This window comes from Cervus elaphus, chromosome 14 (genome assembly GCF_910594005.1).
Source record: "Cervus elaphus chromosome 14, mCerEla1.1, whole genome shotgun sequence".
Classification (NCBI taxonomy): domain Eukaryota; kingdom Metazoa; phylum Chordata; class Mammalia; order Artiodactyla; family Cervidae; genus Cervus; species Cervus elaphus.
The window spans coordinates 80,492,000-80,511,689 of NC_057828.1; the positions used below are offsets into that span (position 1 = coordinate 80,492,000).

Consider the following 19,690-nt stretch of genomic DNA (forward strand, 5'->3'; position numbering starts at 1 on the left):
ACTCATATTTTCTAATTCCAATATATATTATTTGATCCCATTAAAAAAAAAAATGGTGGTCACAGTCTGCTGAATTGATTTCCTAATCCGTAAGGTGTCACAACCTGCAGTTTGAGAAGTTGTCTATGGGAGGCTGGTTAGGGTTCCCCCCTCACCAGACATCCCAGGACCCTCTGAGCGCCACCACGGGGGTGGCGGGGTGGTGGATCCTGGGTGGGGACCCCGGCTGAGCCTCCCTCCCCTTCTCCCCCAGATCTACAATGGGACCCTCAAGCGGGAGGCTGACAACAGGCGCTTCAGCTCCTACAGCCAGATGGAGAGCTGGGGCCGGCAGTACCCGCGGGGAAGCTGCACCGCGCCGGGCGCCGGCAGCGACATCTGCTTCATGCAGAAGATCAAGGCCAGCCGCAGCGAGCCCGACCTCTACTGCGACCCCCGGGGCACCCTACGCAAGGGCACGCTGGGCAGCAAGGGCCACAAGACCACCCAGAACCGCTACAGCTTCTACAGCACCTGCAGCGGCCAGAAGGCGGTCAAGAAGTACCCGGGGCGCCCGCCCTCCTGCACCTCCAAGCAGGACCCCGTGTGCGTCCCGCCCACCTCCTGCACCAAGGACCTGTCCTTCAGCCACTCCAGGGCCAGCTCCAAGTGAGTACCCACAGCGAGGGGCGGGCGGGGCCGCGGGGACCGGCTGCTGGCCCGGGGTTCTCAGCCTGCAGGGGGTGGCGGATCCCGGACCCCGAACAGAGGTGTCAAGTGTGTGGGTTGATTTTAAGGGGTCTCCAGTGATGAACGGGGGAGGAGGGAAGTGAGGGACTGGCTGGGCCAGTGATTCTCAAAGTGTGTGCCTCTGACCACCAGCCTTGGCATCACCAGGAAGCTTTTGAGGAAAGCTCCTCGGCAGGCTGCCTAGACCTCCGACTCAGAGACCCTGTTGGGCCTGCGGCATGCCTCACCAGCCTGCAGGCAGTGCAGACTCTGTCGGGGCTTGAGGCTCGCTGGGCTTGGGGGTTAATGCTCTCCCCACCTTCCGAAAGAGCAAAGGAGTGTGCCCCAGGGTCGATGACGAGAAAGGGGTGGGGTCCATCTTACAGGGCAGAGGACAGAAGCCAGAAGGATCAGCGCGGGGGGCGGTGCCCGTAGAGAGCCCTGGGGACCGCCACCGGTGCCCGTAGAGAGCCCTGGGCACAGGCCGGCTTGGACACGGCCACCGGGGCCCGTAGAGAGCCATGGGGATGGCCACCGGTGCCCGTAGAGAGCCCTGGGCACAGGCCGGCTTGGGGACGGCCACCGGGTCTCGAGGGTCGCTCTTGCGCCCCATGAACTTCAGAGCTGCACTCGGTCCCCACCAGAGTCCTGTACGCATTTCCTTGACGTCTGCTGAGCGTGGATGGGCAGAGCAGGGAGACTGCATGGACTGAACAGCCAGGGCCGCCTGCAGCTGTGGGGTTAACTGCCTTCCGCGGGGCCTGGGGGGACTGCAGTCTTCGTGTCTGACCCCCAGAGCCCTTCCAGGCTAGGACCTGGGGAGAGACGGGCTCAGAGGTGCCAGGTAGCTTGCCCAAGGCCACGCCGCCACCACGCCCTCCTCTGCTCACCACGCTGTCCTGGCCGTTATGGAACTGGCCCTCTGATGGCTGCCTGGAGGCCATACGGGTACTTAGGAGTCTTTGGAGAAGGACTGAGAGAATGTCTCCTTTGGAGACGGACCAGGGCCTCGTCCAGCCCCGCCTCATTTCCCCAAACTGGAGGCCCCAAGAGGACAGGATCGGGCATGAGTGGCAGGCTGTGTGGAGGTGAGGTCTGCCCTGCAGATGCTGGGCGGTGTTCTCCCGATGCGGCGGGTACCACTGATGGAGGTCCGGGAGCTCCTCTCCAGAGGCTGTCTTTCCAGAAACGGAGTCGGGCGCCTGCAGTGGAGGGGCATGAGGCTGGGACTCACGAAGCGCGGGCTGCTCTAGAAATGCTGGGAGGATTTCTAGGGGCGGGGGCTGGGGCCAGGAAGAGGCTGCCCAGCTGTCTGTGGGAACCAGAGGCCAGGGACGCGGCCTGCCGTCAGCACTGTGGGAGCTGGGGCAGGTCCTGGAAGGAGGACTCCTTTCCCCAGGGGGGCTCCCAGCCGGGGGTCTGCAGTGAGGGGAAGGGACAGAGGCACCCAGGCCTGATCAGGGTGCAGCGTGGAGCGCAGTCTTGCTGGAGCAGACACGAGTTCAGGCTGGGAGTGTGTGAGTCGTGGCAGAACCAGACTGTTGGGTTAGAACAGGATGGTTCTAGTTTTGTGGCTCCAGAAATGTGGGTTATTGGCCATTTTGTACGGTTCGACCAATGCATGCCCTTGGGTATCAGTCTCAGTTCGAGTCTGAACTTGAACTTGCAGTATGGAGAAGCTGCTGATGGGGACAGCTCAGCAAACAGGGTGTCAACCGCTCATCTGGGAACTGCTGTTACACTTCGGGTGGGACTGAGTGCTCGGAGAAGAAAGCCACTGGGGGTGGGTCTCGCTGTCGTCCCAGTGAGAGTGACCGTGGTCAGAAGGAAGGCAGTGGCCATGAGGATGGGAGGAGGAGCAGGTGTGAGAATGTTTGTGTTAGAAAAATCAGCTCGACTTGGAAATGGAGGAAGGAGGAAGAGAGGGACGCAGGGGTGGATGGCTAGATGAATGGATGAAGGGATAGAGGGAAAATGGATGATAGATGGATGGATGATGGAGGGAATGGATGGAGGGATGGATGGAAGATGGACAGCAGATTGCGGGAAGATGGATGACGGATGCAGGAGAGGAAGATGGGGGGATGGATGGGTGGAGGGAAGATGGACAATAGATGGAGGGAAGATTGATGATGGATGATGGATGGATGAAGGAAAGGAAGATGCGGGGATGGAGGGATGGAAGGAGGATGGACAATAGATGGATGAAGGTGGATGATGGATGGAAGAGGGACAGTTGATGGAGGGAAGATTGATGATGGATGGATGATGGATAATGGATGGATGGAGGGATGAATGGAAGATGGACAATAGATTGAGGGAACATGGACAGTGGATGGATGCATGATGAATGGATGGAGGGAAGATGGGCAATAGATTGAGGGAAGATGGATGATGGATGATGGTTGATGCAGGGATGCAGGAGAGGAAGATGGGGGATGGATGGGTGGAGGGAGGGCGGGAGGAGGGGTGATGGAGGGGTGCAGACAGATGCAGAGGCTCCCAGCATCCTCTTCTGTTTTCCCAGCACCAGGCACACACGTGAGAGATGGCAGGGTGGGTGGGCGCTTCCCCTCAGGAGTAGGGCAGAGCTGCCTCTCAGCACAGAGGTGACTTGTCCGCTTGGACATGACCGGTGACCAGGGCCTCATCCCTGCAAATGCTCCCTGCGGGGTGAGCCATCCCCTCCTCTGGGGGAGCTGTCCACTGTGGGAGTGGGGCCAGCCCCTTCCAGCTCTGGGGCGGGCACAGGGACCCTGAGCCCCTGCAACCCTCTGGCCCACCCATGCCCACAGGATCTGCAGCGAGGACATTGAGTGCAGCGGGCTGACCATCCCCAAGGCTGTGCAGTACCTGAGCTCCCAGGACGAGAAGTGCCAGGCCATCGGGGCCTACTACATCCAGCACACCTGCTTCCAAGACGAGTCTGCCAAGCAGCAGGTCAGTGGCCGGGGGGCTGGGGGGCAGCCTGAGCCCACTCTGAGCCGGGGTGGGGGGCGTTTGCTGTTGGCTCCTCATCCCCCTGCCCAGCTGCCGAAGGCTGGGAGTGTGCCCGGCATGCCCAAGGTCAGGGGGCTGTCTGCAGGGGACACCACTCAGCCCGTGGTCTGGAGTGACAGCCACAGGCTCAAAGGAAACCCCTCCTCAAATTCACTAAGGAAAGGACGGCTTCCTCCCCTTCAGCTTCAGCCCTACCCTCTGATTCTCTCTCTCTCTCTCTCTCTCTCTGTCTCTGTCTGTCTTTCTGTCTGTCTCTCTGTCTCTCTCTGTCTCTCTGTCTCTCCCATGGTTGAGAGCAGGGCTGTCTGTGCCCCTGAGTGTGGCCGGCAGGGAGGCCTCCTCGTGGCCCTGTGAAGCGGGCAGACTCCTAGTGCGGGCGGGGTCCATGTCCATGCAGCCCCTGCCACAGTGGGAGGTGTCCCCACAGGGGTCCCCCCGGCCTCAGGACTCTGAAGCAGGCTCCGTGCGGTCCTCACCACAGGCGCCCAGGAGGGACACGGGGCTTGGGAGGGGGCTGAGGGCTCCGGCGAGGCAGCAGGGCGCCCTGTCCGGCGCCGCCTTGGCCCCCGCGTCTCTCCAGGCTGCCCGTTGTCTGTCTGGGCAGCGCCGGGCGATGGGCTCAGAGTGGCGCGGCTCCGGGCGGCGGGTCTCCAGCCTGGCCTGAGCCCCGCCCGGCGCACTTTCCCGCAGGTGTACCAGCTGGGCGGCATCTGCAAGCTGGTGGACCTGCTCCGCAGCCCCAACCAGAACGTGCAGCAGGCCGCGGCCGGGGCTCTGCGCAACCTCGTGTTCCGCAGCACCGCCAACAAGCTGGAGACACGGCGGCAGAACGGCATCCGCGAGGCGGTCAGCCTCCTGAGGAGGACCGGGAGCGCGGAGATCCAGAAGCAGCTGACCGGTGGGGGCCCGGCCGCGGGGGCGGGGGGGGGGGGGGGGGGCGGGGGGCAGCCTCAGGTGGACACTCAGGCCAGTGCTGGCCAGGCTAGTCGTGCCCAGCGGGTGCCCTGGGTACTGGGTCCCTCTGTCCGCCCGCGGTCTGAGGTGTCTGAGGAGAGAGGGCAGTGTGTCCAGGCGGGATCTGTGTTTGGAGAAATGGAGACCAGGAGAAGACCCCGAGGGGTCGGAGCTTTGGCTTAGCCACCGTGTGTCACATTGACCCGCACAGAGAACCCCCAGCGCTCCGCCCTTGAAACCCTGCTGTCTGGCTGGAACGTGGGGTCGGGGGTTGGCAAGCCTAACGGCAGTCTGGGGGCCGGGGTCCAGCGGGGGCGGGGTCCAGCGGGGCGGGGTTCAGCAGAGGCGGGGTCCAGCGGGGGCGGGGTCCAGCGGGGTGGCCCTGTGCCCTGGTCCTGCTGAGCCCGCGGTCCCCCAGGGCTGCTCTGGAACCTGTCCTCCACCGACGAGCTGAAGGAGGAGCTGATCGCCGAGGCGCTGCCCGTGCTGGCTGACCGCGTCATCATCCCCTTCTCGGGCTGGTGCGACGGCAACAGCAACCTGCCCCGGGACCCCGTGGACCCCGAGGTCTTCTTCAATGCCACCGGCTGCCTGAGGTGAGGCGGGGTCCAGCCGGCCGAGCCCAGGCTCAGAGGGGCCGGGGGCGAGGGCCTGGACGAGACTTGGGACCCCCACCTGCACCAGGGGGGCCTGAGCCAGGAGTCTGAGTGGAGACTCGTGGGTCTGAACGTCTGAACTGGCTCCGCTGGCCGCCCGCCCACTCCGCACAGCCCTGGCTGTTGCACTCCTGAGGAGCGTCTTTGAGATGCTCGTGTACCGACGCCTCAGTGCGTCACCTCCTGGCTGTGACGCTAACAGCGTCTGCCGTGTTCCCTGGCGTGAGGAGGGCACTGCTTTGGCCAGAACTTCCTGGGTTCCGCCCCAGCCCGTGGCAAAGGCCCTGGGGGCTGCAGGGGGTGGGACTCTCCTCTGGGGGCGGAGGTGGCAGGTACCCAGGAGCAGACCGCACTCAGGGTCACACCTCCCTCTAACAGCAGCCTCCGAGGAGCGGAGGGGAGAGGCTGGGGAGGTGCAGAGTCAGGGTCATGGAGACCTTAACGGGGCAGCCACAGCCAAACCCCACCTGCGCCAGGCAGGGGCGCCCAGGCGGCCCGGGGGTGAGCCCCGTGCTGGGGGCAGGACACCGCCTCCAGGGAGCCTCCGAGCCCCTGTCCAGCAGCCCCAGGCAGGGCCAGGCGGTGGAGCCCCAGGCCCTGCCCAGAACGTGCCACGAGGGTCCAGTGTGTGCCAGGCTGCTAGCGGCATCAGAGCCCGGGACACATAGCAGTTCCGGGCCTGGAGCCCGGCGGGCACGGAGGAGGGTGGAGGAGGCCAGGGAGACCCCAGCCCGGCCTCAGCCAGGCCTGAGGAGAGCCCGGTCCTCATCTGCTTCCTTCAGTTTCTGTCCTCTCTCCCCGCCTTCCTCTCCCACCACGACCTCCAACCCCTCCCCGTGACCTCTGCCCCTCCCCATACCTCCACCCCCGTGACCTCCACCCTCTCCCCATGACCTCTGCCCTCCCCATGACCTCTGCTCTCTCCACCTGACCTCCACCCCACCCTGTGACTTCCACCCCATCCCTATGACCTCCACCCCCCATGATCTCTGCACCTCCCCGTGACCTCTGCCCCCTCCCCGTGACCTCTGCCCCTCCTCGTGACCTCCACTAGGAACCTGAGCTCCGCAGACGCGGGCCGCCAGACTATGCGCAACTACATGGGGCTCATCGACTCGCTCATGGCCTACGTCCAGAACTGCGTGGCGGCCAACCGCTGTGACGACAAGGTGAGTGTGGCCCCAGAAGGCCAGCACAGCCGCGCGCCCACCCACACCGCACACCTGCGCAGACAGGCAGGAGGGCAGACGGTGGTGGGAAGGGGCACGGAGGCTGCAGTCCGCCCACCCGGCCGGAGGAGAGAGCCGTCCCCAGGGGCTGGCCGGGCATCGTGACCCCTGGGTCCCACATGGGCTTTCCCTGGAGAGGACTCTGCCTCCTGCTCCTCCATCAGCTGTGACCACAGGCCTCAGGAGAGAGCCGTCTCCAGGGCACCGGGGAGGGGCGGAGGACACGGGGAGGGGGTGGAGGTCACAGTGCGGAGGTGAAGGTCACGGGGAGGGGCGGAGGTCACAGTGGGAAGGTGAAGGTCATGGGAAGGGGCGGAGGTCACAGTGAGAAGGTGAAGGTCACGGGGAGGGGCGGAGGTCACAAGAACAGGTTGAGGGCGTGGTGGGAGAGGAAGGAGGGGAGAAAGGAGGACCGAATGGAGGAGGGAAGCATATGAGGCCCCGGGAGGGAGGGAAGCCTTTCGGGCGGGGAGGTCCTGGGCCTCGGAGGCTTTGAGGAGGAGTTCAGGGTCGCTCGTGCAGGCTGTGTCTCCGGAGCCAGGCTGGCCGTGGGCACGCTGGCCGGGGCAGCAGGGACGGTGGCCGCGGCCTGTGCCTGCCGCCAACCAGGCCTCCCGTAGGTGCCTCCTGGGGGTCATCTCCCTGGGAGCCCCGGGAAGCAGGCCACTTTGGTCCCATTTCAGAGCTGAGGAAGCTGAGGCCTAGGAGGGGCGGGCAGGTCACTGGTGCTCGCACAGCCGCAGGGCAGGGCCGCTCGCACAGTCCCGGGCGGCCGGGTGGGGGCCTTCCCCGGCCAGGCCAGGCGCTCGGGGGCGGGCGGGGGCTCAGGCCGTCTCTGCTCGGCCCCCAGTCAGTGGAGAACTGCATGTGCGTCCTCCACAACCTCTCCTACCGCCTGGACGCCGAGGTGCCCACGCGCTACCGCCAGCTGGAGTACACTGCCCGCAACGCCTACACCGACAAGTCCTCCACCGGCTGCTTCAGCAACAAGAGCGACCGCATGACGGTGAGTGCCCGCGGCCCCGTCCACCCGCCCGCCCGCGGAGCCCGAGACCGGCCCTGGGGGAGGGGCCCTGCCCCGCCTGGCCGTGGGCCCCGCTGCACCAGGAGTGGGGAGCGCCTCATCTCCCCCACCACACAGGCCCTGCGTGCTCGCGGGGATGGAGCGGGAGCCGCCTGTGGGCAGGCCTCCTCTCCCCTGTCTTCTCCCTCGTTCCTGATGGTGGGGGTCAGCCTGGCACCCACCATCTGAGCGTCCTGGGCCCCCAGGGCTCCTAGAAGCAGAGAGATGCTGGGAAGGAAGGGCTGGCCGCCTCCTCTGGGCAGGCCATGCAAGCTGGGCCCTGGGCCACCCCTGCTGGCCTGGGGAGTGAGGGAGCCTCACCGTGGAGGCGGGGGCCCAGCTGGCTGGGAGCGCAGAGACGGCTCTGTGCCCGCCGAGAGGGCAGAGGGCCTGGGGGAGGCGAGGGGGCAGCGGGCACACCTCCAGGAACCAGGACTCTGAGGCCAGGGGAACACTTAGGATGCTCTGTGCCTGCGGAGAGAGCATAGGGCCTGGGGGAAGGGGCAGCGGGCACACCCTCCTCCGGGAACCACGACTCTGAGGCCAGAGGAGCAGGGCACATGGGTTCAGCCCCGCAACCTTCCTCCTGCCCCCAGAACAACAACTACGACTGCCCGCTCCCCGAGGAAGAGCCCAACCCCAAGGGCAGCAGCTGGCTGTACCACTCAGACGCCGTCCGCACCTACCTGAACCTCATGGGCAAGAGCAAGAAGGACGCCACCCTGGAGGCCTGCGCGGGTGCCCTGCAGAACCTGACTGCCAGCAAAGGGCTGGTGAGCGCCCCCACCTCGCCCCACCTGTCTCGCCCCTTCCACCAGCCTGCCTGAGTCAGGGAGGGACGTGCACTGTGCTCCAGGCCAGGCACAGGGCAGCTGAGGGGGCCAGAACCCCCAGCCTGCCTGGAGTCTGTGCCGTAGGGTCCCCTCTGCCTCCTGGCTCCCGGCCCAGACTGGGCTCAGGCCATGAAGGGTCTGCTGCGTGCTGAGCGGACAGAGGTGGACATGGAGGGTTTGGGGTGTGGGCAGGTCCACAGAAAAGTGTGGCAGAATTGGGAGAGCGTTGAGGCCAGAGGCAGTCTGGGGACATGGTGGAATTGGGGGAGGTAGGAGGCAGGTCTGCAGCTGCCCTTCTGCCCTCTCTGCTCAGGACAGAAGGGGGTGAGGGTGAGCTCAGGGTCAAAGAGGACCCCCCCACTGTTAGAGGATGGGCCTGGACCAGGTTACGGCCAGCATGGCTTTCCCGCCAGGGGCCCGGTGGGCTGCCCGTCCTCTCGGGGACCCTGGGTTGCATCTCCAAGCTGCACAGGCCCATTCATCCACCCTCGACCCGACACTCAGCACAGAGGCAGCAAGCCGGCAGGAGACGGGTGGCCCTTCCTTAGGTGGCAGGGACCCTCGACTGCAGGCTTCACGCAACCAGAGAGCTGGGAAGCGGGAGGGAGGCCGGGCAGCCGCCACGAGAACCGGTCACACCTGGGAGTTGATTCTGGGCCCCTCCCATGGGGGACGAGGGGCAGGGATGCCCCTCACCAGACCCGCTGGGCTCAGGCTGCCCCCGGCGAGCTGCAGGTGCGTTTGCCTGGGGGATTGTTCTGCAGCCGCCCAGGTGGGAGCAAACGTGAGTCTATCTGCTTCCAACACGGAAGAGGAAGTTCTGGGGTCCCCGAGGGCGGGGTTCCTGGCCCCCTCCTGCCTGCCGTGGGCCCGGGGAAGCCCAGTGAGGGCCTCACTCGTCCTCTTTCCCAGATGTCCAGCGGCATGAGCCAGCTGATCGGGCTGAAGGAGAAGGGCCTGCCCCACATCGCCCGCCTGCTGCAGTCCGGCAACTCGGACGTGGTGCGGTCTGGAGCCTCGCTGCTGAGCAACATGTCCCGGCACCCCGCGCTGCACAGAGTGATGGGTGAGCGCCCCCGCGGGAGGGGCCCCACTCTCCAGAGCCTGCTGGGAGTCCCCCTTTGACCTCTCCCTGGGGGAGCATCCTGGAAGGGGAAGCTGGCCCCAGAGCGGCGTGGGCCTAGGAAGGGGCAGGTCACCTGGGTGGGGAGCAGGTGCGTAGGTTCCATCGGGCCACCAGCCTTGAGTGGGAGGTACCTGGCTGGGAGCCTGGCTGAGGGCAGCCTCAGACTGGGCCGCATGGGACCCCTCGGCCGCCGACCCCGTGCCCGCCCCTCCTTTCTCTCCCAGGGACCCAGGTGTTCCCAGAGGTGACCAGACTCCTCACCAGTCACACCGGCAACACCAGCAACTCGGAGGACATCCTGGCCTCGGCCTGCTACACCGTGAGGAACCTGATGGCCTCCCTGCCGGGCATGGCCAAGCAGCACTTCTCCAGCAGCATGGTCAACAACGTCATCAACCTGTGCCGTAGCAGGTAGGGGGCCGCGGGGGGAACTGCAGGTGAGGGAACCATAGGTGGGGGAACTGCAGGTGGGGGAACTACCAGTGGGGGAACCATAGGTGAGGGAACTATAGGTGGGGGAAACTGCAGGTGGGGGAACCACAGGTGAGGGAACTATAGGTGGGGGGACTGCAGGTGGGGGAACCACAGGCGAGGGAACTATAGGTGGGGGGACTGCAGGTGGGGGAACTCCAGGTGGGGGAACTACCAGTGGGGGAACAATAGGTGAGGGAACTATAGGTGGGGGGACTCCAGGTGGAGGAACTACCAGTGGGGGAACCATAGGTGAGGGAACTATAGGTGGGGGGAACTGCAGGTGGGGGAACTCCAGGTGGGGGAACCATAGGTGAGGGAACTATAGGTGGGGGGAACTCCAGTTGGGGGGACCACAGGAGGGGAACTACCAGTGGGGGAACAATAGGTGAGGGAACTATAGGTGAGGGGGACTCCAGGTGGGGGAACTACCAGTGGGGGAACCATAGGTGAGGGAACTATAGGTGGGGGGGATTGCAGGTGGGGGAACTACCAGTGGGGGAACCATAGGTGAGGGAACTATAGGTGGGGGGGATTGCAGGTGGGGGAACTACCAGTGGGGGAACCATAGGTGAGGGAACTATAGGTGGGGGGGATTGCAGGTGGGGGAACTACCAGTGGGGGAACAATAGGTGAGGGAACTATAGGTGGGGGGGATTGCAGGTGGGGGAACTACCAGTGGGGGAACCATAGGTGAGGGAACTATAGGTGGGGGGATCTCCAGGTGGGAGACTGCAGGTGGGGGAACTACCAGTGTGGGAACTGCAGGTGGGGGGGAACTGCAGGTGGGGGGGAACTGCAGGTGGGGGAACCATAGGTGGGGGAACCATAGGTGAGGGAACTATAGGTGGGGGGAACTCCAGTTGGGGGGACCACAGGAGGGGAACTACCAGTGGGGGAACAATAGGTGAGGGAACTATAGGTGAGGGGGACTCCAGGTGGGGGAACTACCAGTGGGGGAACCATAGGTGAGGGAACTATAGGTGGGGGGGATTGCAGGTGGGGGAACTACCAGTGGGGGAACCATAGGTGAGGGAACTATAGGTGGGGGGGATTGCAGGTGGGGGAACTACCAGTGGGGGAACCATAGGTGAGGGAACTATAGGTGGGGGGGATTGCAGGTGGGGGAACTACCAGTGGGGGAACCATAGGTGAGGGAACTATAGGTGGGGGGGATTGCAGGTGGGGGAACTACCAGTGGGGGAACCATAGGTGAGGGAACTATAGGTGGGGGGGATTGCAGGTGGGGGAACTACCAGTGGGGGAACAATAGGTGAGGGAACTATAGGTGAGGGGGGCTCCAGGTGGGGGAACTACCAGTGGGGGAACCATAGGTGAGGGAACTATAGGTGGGGGGATCTCCAGGTGGGAGACTGCAGGTGGGGGAACTACCAGTGTGGGAACTGCAGGTGGGGGGGAACTGCAGGTGGGGGAACCATAGGTGAGGGAACTATAGATGGGGGGGATTGCAGGTGGGGGAACTCCAGGTGGGGGAACCATAGGTGAGGGAACTATAGGTGGGGGAACTGCAGGTGGGGGAACTGCAGGTGGGGAACCACAGGTGAGGGAACTATAGGTTGGGGGACTGCAGGTGGGGGAACTACCAGTGTGGGAACTATAGGTTGGGGGAACTGCAGGTGGGGGGACTTCAGGTGGGGGAACCACAGGTGAGGGAACTATAGGTGGGGGAACTGCAGGTGGGGGGGAACTGCAGGTGGGGGGAACTCCAGGTGAGGGAACTATAGGTGGGGGGAACTGCAGGTGGGGGGGAACTGCAGGTGGGGGGAACTGCAGGTGGGGGGAACTCCAGGTGGTGGGACTGCAGGTGGGGGAACTGCAGGTGGCCGGGGGTCGGGTGGAGGGGGCAGGGCAGCAGGGCTGCCTGGTGGGTGGAGGGTGGAGGGTGGCGGGGCCCTGCAGAGTGGGAGTTGGCGGGGAGGCCCGAAGGAGGGAGGTTCCAGAAGCTGAGGCCTCACTCTCGGGCCCCAGGCAGCACCCATCCTGGCTGGGAACCAAAGGACAGTGAGTGCCGTGGGCCAGCAGGAGGCACGCAGCAGCAGCCCCAGCCGTGCAGGACTTATCTGGCCCACGGAGCTCTGTCATCCCAGGACAAGGCCAAGGGACAGAAAGGGGGCCCCAAAGAGAGTCCCGGGTGCCTCTGAGGGGGCAGAGCCGCGGGGTGTGCCCACTGTGAGGATGCCCACCAGCGGGGCTGCCCCAGGAGGAGTGAGGGGGAGGGCAGAGGGTTGGCTCATCCTCAGGCGGCCAGTCTCAGTGCCGGTGAACTTCCGCCCCACAGCACCTCCCCCAAGGCTGCGGAGGCCGCCCGCCTCCTCCTGTCCGACATGTGGTCCAGCAGGGAGCTGCAGGGGCTCCTCAGGCAGGTAAGGCCTCACCCCGCCTGGCCCTGCCGGAGAGCTCGCCCACACTGCCCAGCTCTGCCGCGGGAGGGAGAGGCCGGCCCCTCGTGATGCAGTCCAGGGGCTGGCCTCCTCCCCAGGCTGAGGAGGTGCGGCGGGCAGGGCCGTCAAGGAAGTGTGCTGGGAGCAGCCTCTGAGCATGGGGACGCCCGTGGCGCCTGCCCCCAGGTGTCTCACGCAGCTGCTGTCTCTCCCGCAGCAAGGTTTTGATAGGAGCATGCTGGGGACCTTAGCCGGGGCCAACAGCCTCAGGAACTTCACCTCCCGATTCTGAGAGAGGCTGCCTGCCCACGTTCAGCTTGCAGGTGAGAATCGCCCCCTCTGGGCAGGGGCACCTCCAGGCCCCCTGCCACGGTCCCAGCCATCCTCAGAGAAAGGGGCCTAGCCCTGCTCCCCAGGGACATAGAAGCAGGCTCCAGTCTGGCTGACGTAAGGTCTGTGAGGACTGCCGTGTCGACTGCCTGGGCAGTGACTGTCCCACACAGGACATTCAGTTCAGTTCAGTTCAGTTCAGTCACTCAGTCGTGTCCGGCTCAGCGACCCCATGGACTGCAGCATGCCTGGCCTCCATGTCCATCATGAACTCACGGAGTTTACTATGTCCATTGAGTCAGTGATGCCATCCAACCATCTCATCCTCTGTGGTCCCCTTCTCCTCCTGCCTTCAGTGTTTCCCAGCATCAGGCTCTTCTCTGGTGAGTCAGTTCTTCACATCAGGTGGCCAAAGTACTGGAGCTTCAGCTTCAGTATCAGTCCTTCCAGTCAGTATTCAGGACGGATTTCCTTTAGGATGGACTGGTAGCATCATCAGGCCAGAGGTCTGGGCAGAACTGCCAGGCACAGTCGTGTAGGTTGCTCACTGCACAACCCAGGTGGTACCACTCACATGGACTGCAGTGTGAATGGCACCCCAGCAATGACACAGTGTGCGGTTCTGGGTTTGGGCGTCTGCGGTTCACCTCTTCTTCTTACAGGCCACGGTCCAGTCTCTGCAGCGTGCCTAGTGTGGACAAGCTTGTTTCTAGCTGACAATTCTAGGGACCAAAAACTCAGGTCCAGCATCCCTGACAAGGGCTTCTAAGCCTTAGCCTTCCTTCGGCTCACCTGGGATGCTTGCTCAACCACACGCGCCTGGTCCCAACCCCAGTAGTCCTGACTCAGTGGCTCCGGAGTGAGGTCTAGGAAAATACATTTTAAACAAGCATCCCAAGGGATTAGGGCCACGTTTCGATGCTCAGATTGGCCTGGTCAGCCCTGGAGGGTCAGCAGAGGTGGCCCCACCTGCGGAGAGCTAGGTATGAGGACAGAGCCTTCTGAGTTGAAGGGACCTCTGGGCACCCCAGTGGCCCAGGGCATGCTGGTGAGGCAGGGGCCACAACTTCAATCCAGACGAAGGTGCCCTCAGACCTCAGAACCTCCCCCCAGCAGCAAATGCGTCCCAACAGCACAAGGACGGACACAGAGCCGAGACTAGCCAGCAGGCGCCTGACACACGCAGTCTGCCGCCGGGGTGGACACGTGGGCGTGGGGGGCTCTGATCCGATGGGGTGGACACGTGGGCGTGGGGGCCTCTGATCCGATGCCGGCACCCTGTGAACGTCTCAGGCATGGCCCTGACCCCAGGCGCGGGCGCGCTGGAAGGGGACCGCTGGTGAGACCGGGTGCTCACTGGGGGTCTTCTCCTTTTCCAGACGTGATCCGACCAGCGGAGCAGACCCGGGCCTTACTGCAGGCGCGTCTGTCCACCTGCACAGCTTTTGGAGGTGTTCAGAGCCAGCCAAGAGCACGCAGGGACGCTGCGGTGGATGAAAATATTTTTAGATTCTTTCTTTTCCTTGGGGGAACTAACAGGCAGTGGGGGTGGGGGAGGGGAGCGGGGGGGGGGCTTTCTTGAGTTAAGGGAGCTTATGTCTTGATGTTAATACTTCTTTCTCTGAGGAGCGGCATATATACATATGTATAGTGTGTGTGTGAGTGCACGCGTGTGTGTGCATGCGTGTGTGCGGAAGGCAGGCCCTGGAACTGCAGGACTGGGGGAACTGCAGGCTGAGCTCACGGTGGTGGCGGGACTCACTCTCACAGACGCGGGTGACTGTGCTTGGGGTTTCGCTCCCCGTCATCCCGAAGAGTGGGTGCCGGGGCCTCGCCAGCACCAGGCCCACGGGGAGTCCTGCAGCGTCAGGGCGGGGGAGTGACTGGGGCTGGGGCTCATCCCCCACCCACCCCGAGAGGCGGCTTTGCAGGAAGGGAGGTTGGCGGGGCTCAGTGTATCTCCTGGGAAATCTGGCGTGGCCGAGCGGCCCTCCCGCAGGGCCTGGGGCCAGGGCTGGGCGGCCGTGGGGTCTGCTGGGTGGGCCAGGACAGGCAGGCTGTCTTTGCTGTATGAGTCTGTCCGGAGAGGAGGTGCCGGGGGCGGCCGACCACTCCCGCGGGCCGTGTACCCATCAGAGCGGGCTTGCCTGGGAGCCCTCCCCTACAGGGGCGAGTAATCCACATGTTGGGGAGGAAGGAGGCAGAGTGGTGGGAGAGCGGCGGGTCCGTCCTCGGATTCCCAGCAGAGGAGCTGGCCCGGGTAGGCCAGGGGTTGACCCATGGGTCCTGAGACCCGTCGAGCCCCCAGCGAGGCAGGGTTTCGGAGGAGGGCGCTCGGCTAGGAAAGGGAGCTGTTATGTCAGGGATCAGCCAGAGGCCGCCCCGCCTTCCCTGACGCCCAGCTGCCCGTGACAACTGCAGAGAGAGTGGTGAGAAGCCCGCTGGGGCAGTGGCTCCCAGACCCCCAGACTCGTATGAGCATAGAGCAGGCCCCGGAGAGCGCCCCTGTCTGTGGGCTGAGACCGGGCGGGACACAGCGCCACCTGGCCGCAGCCCCCCTGCCCAGCAGCGCCAGCGGCGATCAGTGGGGACTGGCTGCCTGGCCTTGCCCACCGCACACCTCCTCCCGCCGCGTGTCCCCCCCCGCCCCCCGTCCAGTCCCACTGCTCACCCCGGCAGTCAGACCCCGGCCCCGAGGAACCCCCGCGGGAGAGGACAGCGGGACTGGCCGGGTCGGGCTCAGACCTGTGATGGCCCGCCACGCGGCCGCGTGTTCTCTGCTGCTGGGGTCTCCCTCACATGCAGGCCCGCCTCCCTCACAGGCCCATGGGGAGCTGGTCCCAGAAGACCGTCCCCTCAGCCACTCCCCGGGCCCTAGGGGAGTTTGTTTCTCCAAGAAACACGCGAGGAGCCAGGCGGTGTTGTCAGCCCTTAGGATACATCGGTGACAAGAGACCACACCCCATCCACGTGGCCCACGTTCTCCTGGAGGAAAGAGGGGCTCCGGGGTCCCTGGCTTTAGGGGTCCCCGGCTTTAGGGGCCCCCAAGGAGAGAGAGCCGCTCAGTCCAGTCAGGGCTAGAGGGAAGTAGCTGAGGACCAGCGGGTCTGTGGCCGTGCCGGGGAGAGCCCCCGCCGCTGCCAGGGGGTGGCGTTTCAGTAGGCCGGGTGGACAGTCAGGCCAGGCCTGGTTTAGCCATCTCGTGACTTCTGCTGCCAGCTGGCCAGGCTTGTCACTCTGGAAGAGGCAGACCTTTGCAGGGTGGGTGGTGCTGTGGATGAGGCTCTAGAGAAGGAGCTCGGGGTCTGCGGGCCCAGCTTGGGCTGGAAGGATGTGCTGGCCTCACGCTGCCGGGCTCGACGCCCGAAACAGGACACTCCAATGCGAGATCAAGTGGGGGAGGGCCCAGGCCACGAGGGTCTCCCTGCGCAGCCCCGACCCAGGGCTTAAGGCGGACAGGCCCCTGGCTGCCAGACCCGCCTGGTGTGCCCTGCCCAGCAGCGCAGACCCCTCCCAGACCGGAGGCGGAGCTGCTCCTGTCTGCCTGGGGCCGAGCAGAGCTGGGGGCATGGGAGGGAAAGGGGGGTCCCTTTGCAGCCTGCTCCCCCCGCTGTGTCTGGAAGAACCGGGCACCGGCCAGGCCCGTTTCCTGTGGGGTACACTGTGTGTTTGCTTTTTTGGAAATATAGGAAATCAATAAATTGCTGGCGTTTCTTTGAACATTGTCGAGCAGTGGATTACTGGGGGAGCCGCTGAGGCCCCAGGGGCCACTCACGCCTCCCTGCGCCAGACGAGGACTCTGAGGCCCAGACTGGTGTGGCTGGCCTTATCTTACAGATAAGTCCCCTTCGGGAGAGGACAGACGCGCCCAACGTCACACAGGTTGTCCAGGGAAGCACGTCCAGGAAGGCCCCTGGGAAGCGGACCTCAGGGCTAAAAGAGGAGCTCGCATTTCCTGAAGGCCTGTTCTCCCCGAGTCCTGCGGGACGGGCTGGGGGCCCCGCCCCAGGAGGCTCGTAAGGGATAGGACAGACACCGGGAACCTGCTGGGTCAGGCGGAAGCCCCAGGTGGTGGCGGGTCTCGCGGCTGTGGGCTCCCTGGCTGGAGGGGCCTGGGGGGCTTAGGGCGGGCTGGAGAGAGGGCCCGCCCCAGCCTGGGAGGGCGGTGACCTTTCTGAGCCTGTGACTCTGAGCCCTGAGTCATCCCTCAGTTGGGGACAGTCAGCAAGGCCGGGGGGAGGGCAGGGCCTCAGCTCCGGGGAGCGGGGGGCGGAGAAGACCACCTCTCTGGGGCCCAGACTGTTGACGCTCTGGGTCTGGAGCCTCCAAAACGTGAGGTCAAACTGCAGATTTGAAGTCAATACATGCTTAATTGGTGAATTGCCACTAAAGCAAGGGCTTCCCAGGTGGCTCCGTGGTAAAGAACCGCCTGCAATGCAGGAGACACGGATTTGGGCCCTGGGTCGGGAAGATCCCCTGGATAAGGAAATGGCAACCCACTCCAGTATTCCTGCCTGGTAAATCCCATGGACCGAGGAGCCTGGTGGGCTGCCGTCCACGGGGTCGCAAAAGAGTTGAACAGGCACTCACACATTAAAGCGAAGTGTAACCATGGGGAGGTACGCAGCTTCAGTGCGGGCAGCTCCGTGACTCTCCACCCGCCAAGCGCTGGCCCCCAGGTCAAATGCAGAGAGTGACCAGCTCCCCAAGGCCCTCAGGCCCCCCGGGGCCCCGTCCTCTGCCGCTCTGCCCCGCGGGTGCTGCTGAGAGATGGCCTGTCCACAACAGCCCTGCGGTGCAGACACAGCGTGGCCTGCTGCCCCATGTCTGGGGTGTGTGACCGCGGAGACCACGTGTGCCCGGCGCTGCCCGAAGGGGCCACGGTGTCGGAACACACAGCGAGCCGTCACGGACCCCGACTCTGCGGGAGGTGGTGCATTCAGCGTGTGCGCTGCCAGAGGGGCTTAATCCGGCCGTGTCCGGTCAGCAGGGTTCAGGCCCTGCTGGCCTCTTGGAGAACTTCCTGAGGAGAGTGCAACGTTCCTCGGGGCCAGAAACAGAGGGCAATTCAGAGTGGGGATTCCAGGGGACGCCGGCAGCCCGGACTATGAGGGCAGGGTCTCTGGAGCCCTGAGCCCGAGTCGCCCAGACCCCACGTCCCAGCTGCCGCAGCACGTCCACCCTGAGCCAGGAAGCTGGTCCCTGGAGGCCAGGCTGCCCTGGAGACACCACAGGCCTGACGCGTCACCTCTTGGAACGCAGGGCCTTCTGCCGCCCCGCACAGCCGGAGAAGGAGTGAACAGAAGTTAGTTATGCTTTGTTAGCAATAGGCTTTTTACTGAGGGGCCACAAGACAGCTCTTACCTTGCAAAGGCTTAGGGTGTTCCCTTTCTTCACCCCAGTGAGACAGACAGAGCTCAGGGCACTAATGTCCGGTTCAGAGATGAGGACAGGGAGGCCCAGGCAGACCAGCCCAGAGCCACCAGCATGGCCGGTGCGTCGTTCTGAACCCCCCCAGCCTCATGTCCCCGCACTCGGGCCCAACATTGTCCTGAAGGAGCGCTGGGCCGGGGGACAGGGGGACACGGGGACACGTGGAGGCGTGGCCACACGTTAATCACCTAAATCTTCGCAGCGATGCCACAGGTGGGCGCGACCACTCCCAGTTCACAGATGAGGAAACTCTGGCTCAGAGAAGCTGTGCCACTTGTCCGAGGTCACACCGCTAGTAGGCGACAGAAGGTGAAGGGGGCCTGAGGCCAGACCCCTGCCGTCTCCCTCTTTAGCGGCACTTGAACAGCACTTGCCCACGGTCAGGCCGACTCCCAGCCTGCCTCCAGGATCCCTGTGAGCCTGAACCTCGGCCTTCACCCATCCCAGCTCCTGGCCAGGCCCCCGGGGGGCCCACCTTGGGTGCCCAGATCCTACAGCCTCCCACCTCCACCCCTGCCCTCTGCAGCAGGCCCAGGGAGGCCCGGCCCTGCCAGCTCCACTCCATCCAACCCCCATGTCAGCTAGAGTCCAGGCCGGGGTTCCCAGAAATTGCTCCAGCCCCAACATGCCCTTCCCGCAGGCCCTCCGGTGGGACACACATCCCATTACGGCCAGCAGGGCTGCCCACTCCAGGGCCGGTGGTGGACTGGGGAGGACAACCACATCTGAGGCTCAAAAGCTGGTGAGGACAGCCTACCCCACCAACCCTGGGCGAGGAGAGGCTGCCCCACCCCACAGCCTCTGTCCAGAGGGGCTGCAGAGATGTGCCCAGACTCAGCTTACCCCTCCCAAGAGAGCCCCACACAAAAGCCCCAGTGACTGGTACGTGTGTGTGTGTGCCCACACATGTGTGTGCATGTGTGCATGTATGTGGGGGCATGCATGTGCACATGTGTGTATACATGGCAGTATATGCATACGTGTGTGCCCGTACATGTGTGCGCCCACGCATGTGTGTACATGTGTGTGTATGTGTTGCGCGTGTACATGTACATGGTAGCGTGTGCATATGTGTTCACCCATACATGTGTGTGCGTGTGTGGTCACACGTGTGTGTGCATGTGCATGGAATTAGATTAGCATTTCCCAAGGTTATTCCCACAGGTGCTAAGTGACAAAGGGAATCTAAGTTTCGGAAAATCTGGGCTACATGAGGTTAAACATCTATCTTCACTCAGGAGTCCACACATGGACACGTGTGGTAACAGAGAGAGGAAGAGAAGGTGGAGTGACCTGAGCCCCACCCCCACTTTGTCTGCCTGCAGGGAGCCAGTCTGGGCCACACTCAGTCGGCCTGAGGCCAGGTAACCGGAGATTCTGGGGTCCCAGACGGAGGCCCCCCTGGAGCACTTTAGCAGCAACCCACGGGCATGGCCTGGGGACCCTCGGCCTCAGCTGACCTAGCCCCATGGGGGCGGCCTCCAG

The 19,690-nt window shown here is 64.3% G+C and overlaps 1 protein-coding gene across 2 annotated transcripts in view; it reads left to right on the top strand.

Moving 5' to 3' along the window:
• PKP1 (plakophilin 1) overlaps positions 1 to 16,492 on the top strand; it is a 41,326-nt gene extending 24,834 nt beyond the window's left edge. For both annotated transcript variants that reach the window (XM_043924152.1, XM_043924153.1), the window contains exons 3-14: positions 254 to 648; positions 3,504 to 3,648; positions 4,399 to 4,606; positions 5,081 to 5,258; positions 6,373 to 6,487; positions 7,398 to 7,553; positions 8,207 to 8,383; positions 9,356 to 9,509; positions 9,794 to 9,980; positions 12,340 to 12,424; positions 12,660 to 12,765; positions 14,152 to 16,492. In XM_043924152.1, coding sequence (XP_043780087.1) covers positions 254 to 648; positions 3,504 to 3,648; positions 4,399 to 4,606; positions 5,081 to 5,258; positions 6,373 to 6,487; positions 7,398 to 7,553; positions 8,207 to 8,383; positions 9,356 to 9,509; positions 9,794 to 9,980; positions 12,340 to 12,424; positions 12,660 to 12,734 — 1,875 coding nt within the window. In that variant the 3' untranslated portion in view covers positions 12,735 to 12,765; positions 14,152 to 16,492. The remainder of the gene's footprint in view (positions 1 to 253; positions 649 to 3,503; positions 3,649 to 4,398; positions 4,607 to 5,080; positions 5,259 to 6,372; positions 6,488 to 7,397; positions 7,554 to 8,206; positions 8,384 to 9,355; positions 9,510 to 9,793; positions 9,981 to 12,339; positions 12,425 to 12,659; positions 12,766 to 14,151) is intronic.
• Positions 16,493 to 19,690: the final 3,198 nt, after the last annotated feature.